This window comes from Magnolia sinica, chromosome 5 (assembly GCF_029962835.1).
Source record: "Magnolia sinica isolate HGM2019 chromosome 5, MsV1, whole genome shotgun sequence".
Taxonomy (NCBI): domain Eukaryota; kingdom Viridiplantae; phylum Streptophyta; class Magnoliopsida; order Magnoliales; family Magnoliaceae; genus Magnolia; species Magnolia sinica.
Genome location: NC_080577.1, coordinates 9481014 through 9484405, shown reverse-complemented (window position 1 = coordinate 9484405; position 3392 = coordinate 9481014). Strand labels below are relative to the sequence as shown.

Here is a 3392-nt window from a genome sequence, read left to right as displayed (position 1 = left end):
ATGGAACATAAATGATTAAGCACACCAGATGAACGACCCAGATCTCTTACACACGTGGTATGAGATCCCCACCAAAGTTCAGTGCTGTTTGTGCCTTCTGTCGGTGAGCTATGGCGACACAGCAATACATTGTACGGTTAAAAGGTCCACTGCCTTATCCTTATCCTTGCATTTAACCTCAACCTTACCGGTTTCAATGCGAAGAAAATAATTTTGAAAGCCTTCACCTACTCTGTTCTCTCTCTCTCTCTCTCTCTCTCTCTCGCTCTCTCATTTTGAATCATTTTGAAAACCTTCACCAACTCTCACTCTCTCTCTCATTTTGAATCATTTTGAAAACCTTCACCTACACACGCTCGCTCTCTCTCTCTCTAAGGGCATGAGAAATTGCAAGTGCACCGATTCGAGTGCATCTGCCTCACACATGAAAACGAGGTCAACGTGTGTGATATCAGAGCCGCTCATCAAGCGAATCCCACTGTGTTATTTCTGAGTAGAAAAAAGAAAATCACGCCAATCTGATCAACAGGTGAGATATGCATGTCCATCAAATTCGAGAGTGGTCAATTTCTCTTAACTGTTCGTTTGTTTTGCACAAGCATGGCCCACCTGATAATAGCACCGGACTCGTATTGGAGGCGGAAACGGATTGCGTGGTGTGCCACATACCACCAATCTCGGTGGTGTGTCGACGTCACCAAGTTATGTGGGACCCACCATGATGTATGTATTATATCCATACCGTCCATCCATTTGGTGTGATCATATTAGGTCATGTTCCATAAAAACATTATACAGATCCAATGCTCAAGTGGACCACACCACAGAAAGCAGTGAGGACAATGGTTCTCACCGTTAAAACTTACATAGAACTTGGTAACGTCAACACACAACGGAGATCGGTGGTGCGTGGCACACCACGCAATCCACTTCGATTGGAGACATGGCGAGGAGCAGCTGACGAGGGTTTCGGATATCACCCCACACTGTGCCTTGTTTCCACATGTAAGCCGAAGACAGTTGGCATTTCTCGTGTCAACGTAGCAGCAAAAATCAAAGCCAAACGATCCATTTGAACACATTCACCAACTCTCCTCCCCTCTATTTGGGTGAGACGTGAATGTGGTGCCTAGCATTGATATTGGTTTATGTCTCAAAAATCAAACCTATCAGGTAATCCTGTGCATCTGATTTCTGGCCATAAAATTGACGATGGAAGATTTTTAAAAATAGTAAAGTTCAAATATAAACTCTGTAGGTCATGATGATTTTTGCGATGCATCATGCAACGGTTGGGAGCGTCCAATGTTTTAATATTTAAAAACAAAAAGACATCCGACCATGATGATTTGTTTTTATATTTTACGTACCGAGTTAGGGGATCGTCAATCTTGACCGTCCGATCTATCTTATATCTCCAATCATTCAATGTTAAGATAAAGTTGTGGATAAGTCTCAAAGAGAATTTATTCAAATGGTAAAACAACAGAAGGTGACATTCTTGCAACGTTGCAAAATGAAAAGTCTAGAAAATACAGTCTTTAAAAACAAGCTGAAGAGAAAAACAAGGTGGGGAGATGAAACTTTTACTTAGAGAACTTGATATAAGCAGTGTGGGATGAATCTTCTACTTTCCTCAACGTACCAAGAACAGGAACGAGCCAACACTTGGAAGTATCCTTCCAATAGAAGAACCCTGCACACTTGCAATCCTTGCTGCATTTCTCCCTACACTCTTCAACCTTCATGGGCCCTACTCCCTCTTCATTTCGACTCAAGAAGTGTTCTACACTGTCGATCTTGTAGTAATCGACAGCTGAGCCAACCTTGCATGATGAGAGCTTCGGAGGCGCGCAGTTCTCACTCCAACCCAACATGCCTTGTCGCTGAGGGCACGCAACACACATCCCCTCTCGGCACAATCCAAATGAACCGCATTTCTTCGGCAGTCCGCACCTTCTATCGTAACCGAAATCATAGAATGGGTACGAATCATAGTCGCCGGAGAAGAATGCATACGTTGGCATCCATGGACTGTATAATACCTTGTTGTAGTAAGTGAACGTCCTTAGATTACCGTCTGATCCCAACCGTAGGAATGAATATGTGGAATTGTAATTGATTCTAACCAATTCTATCTCACCCAAGTTGCTCCCATTAACTAGGATATGCAAATTTAAATAAAATGCATATGCCTCTTCAGTTTCACGTATGGGATCTGGTTCAATGGCAAGGATGACTGCTTCAATCGGCGAATGAGGGCGCTTCCAACCTCCATACGGAAGAAGGGTACCAGAATGATTCATGTACATCATGGCTTCATTGGGACCTATAGCGAAGCTGTATGGACCGTCGGATCCATCCACATTGGATGTGCGGCTAACAAGCTTCTTGGTACCATCCAGTCTGAGAGACTGACCTACTAAGAGGGTATCAGTCGGGTGGTCGAAGCTCTGCCACAAGAACCTCCCATTCTTGTCGTGGAGGACTAGATTTCCATTGGGGTGGAGACTAAAGCCAGTAACACCTCTGTTGGCAGTGTTCGTTTGCCAGACGATGCGGCCGTCTGCTTCAGCAAGGACGAGATTGCCGTTGCGGCCAAAGGTGAGTGTGGCATTCTCATGGACAGGATTGTTGCGGTTGGCATCCCAGACCCAGCGCATGATGGCTTCACCCCTATGGCTCCCCATGCGTATGGCTAAGACATGAGCATTTGGCGTGGTGTTGTAGAAGGTTAGGCGGAAAGGAAAGCGAAAGAAACCAGCAATTGGAGGATCGCGATAGTAGGCACCGAATTCAGTAAAGTATTCACCAATTGGACCTTGGTTTACCCATTTGAATTGTTGTGCTGCAGGAACCTGGGCTTGAGTGTCGATGGCGAAGAGAGAGAGGGAAAGGAGGAAGAAGAAGAGAAAGGGAGAGGGTAGAGTAGCCATTGGAATCTCTTCTACCGGCAGGAAAGGAAGTGTTTTGTGGGAGAGTCTGAAGGGATACTTGAAGGCGTGCTTGGCTAGCTGGAAAGATAAGGTGCTCAGTGCAAACAAGAGTATGATTGGTGCTCTTGTTGGATACGGTGATTTCTGCAAATCCAAAACTGTGTGCATATCTTAATGAGCAAGCTGTTAGATTAGATTTTTTTTCTAAGATCAGATCGCTAGCTGTGTAGATTTCTTTCTAGATTTTTCTGGATTATTTTTTCTTTATTTAGCTACCCCTAGGATGAATATAGACAGGGATAGTTTAGTAATTTCACAGAATAAGAAAGCCTATAAATAGGCAGCAGTGTAATACGATTTTTAAAATTCAATCCCAATCTAAAGCAGTAGTTCTCTTTTCTTCTTTAAAATTTCTATTTTTCTCTTCGGTGGCTGCAGCCACACAACAGCAACCCA

The 3392-nt window shown here is 43.9% G+C and overlaps 1 protein-coding gene across 1 annotated transcript; it reads right to left on the bottom strand.

Moving 5' to 3' along the window:
• Positions 1-1442: 1442 nt before the first annotated feature.
• On the bottom strand, positions 1443-3040 carry LOC131245383 (EP1-like glycoprotein 2). Its single transcript, XM_058244821.1, has one exon. The coding sequence runs from the start codon at positions 2934-2936 to the stop codon at positions 1587-1589; it is 1350 nt and encodes a 449-aa protein (XP_058100804.1). The 5' UTR covers positions 2937-3040; the 3' UTR covers positions 1443-1586.
• Between the last annotated feature and the right edge of the window lie 352 nt (positions 3041-3392).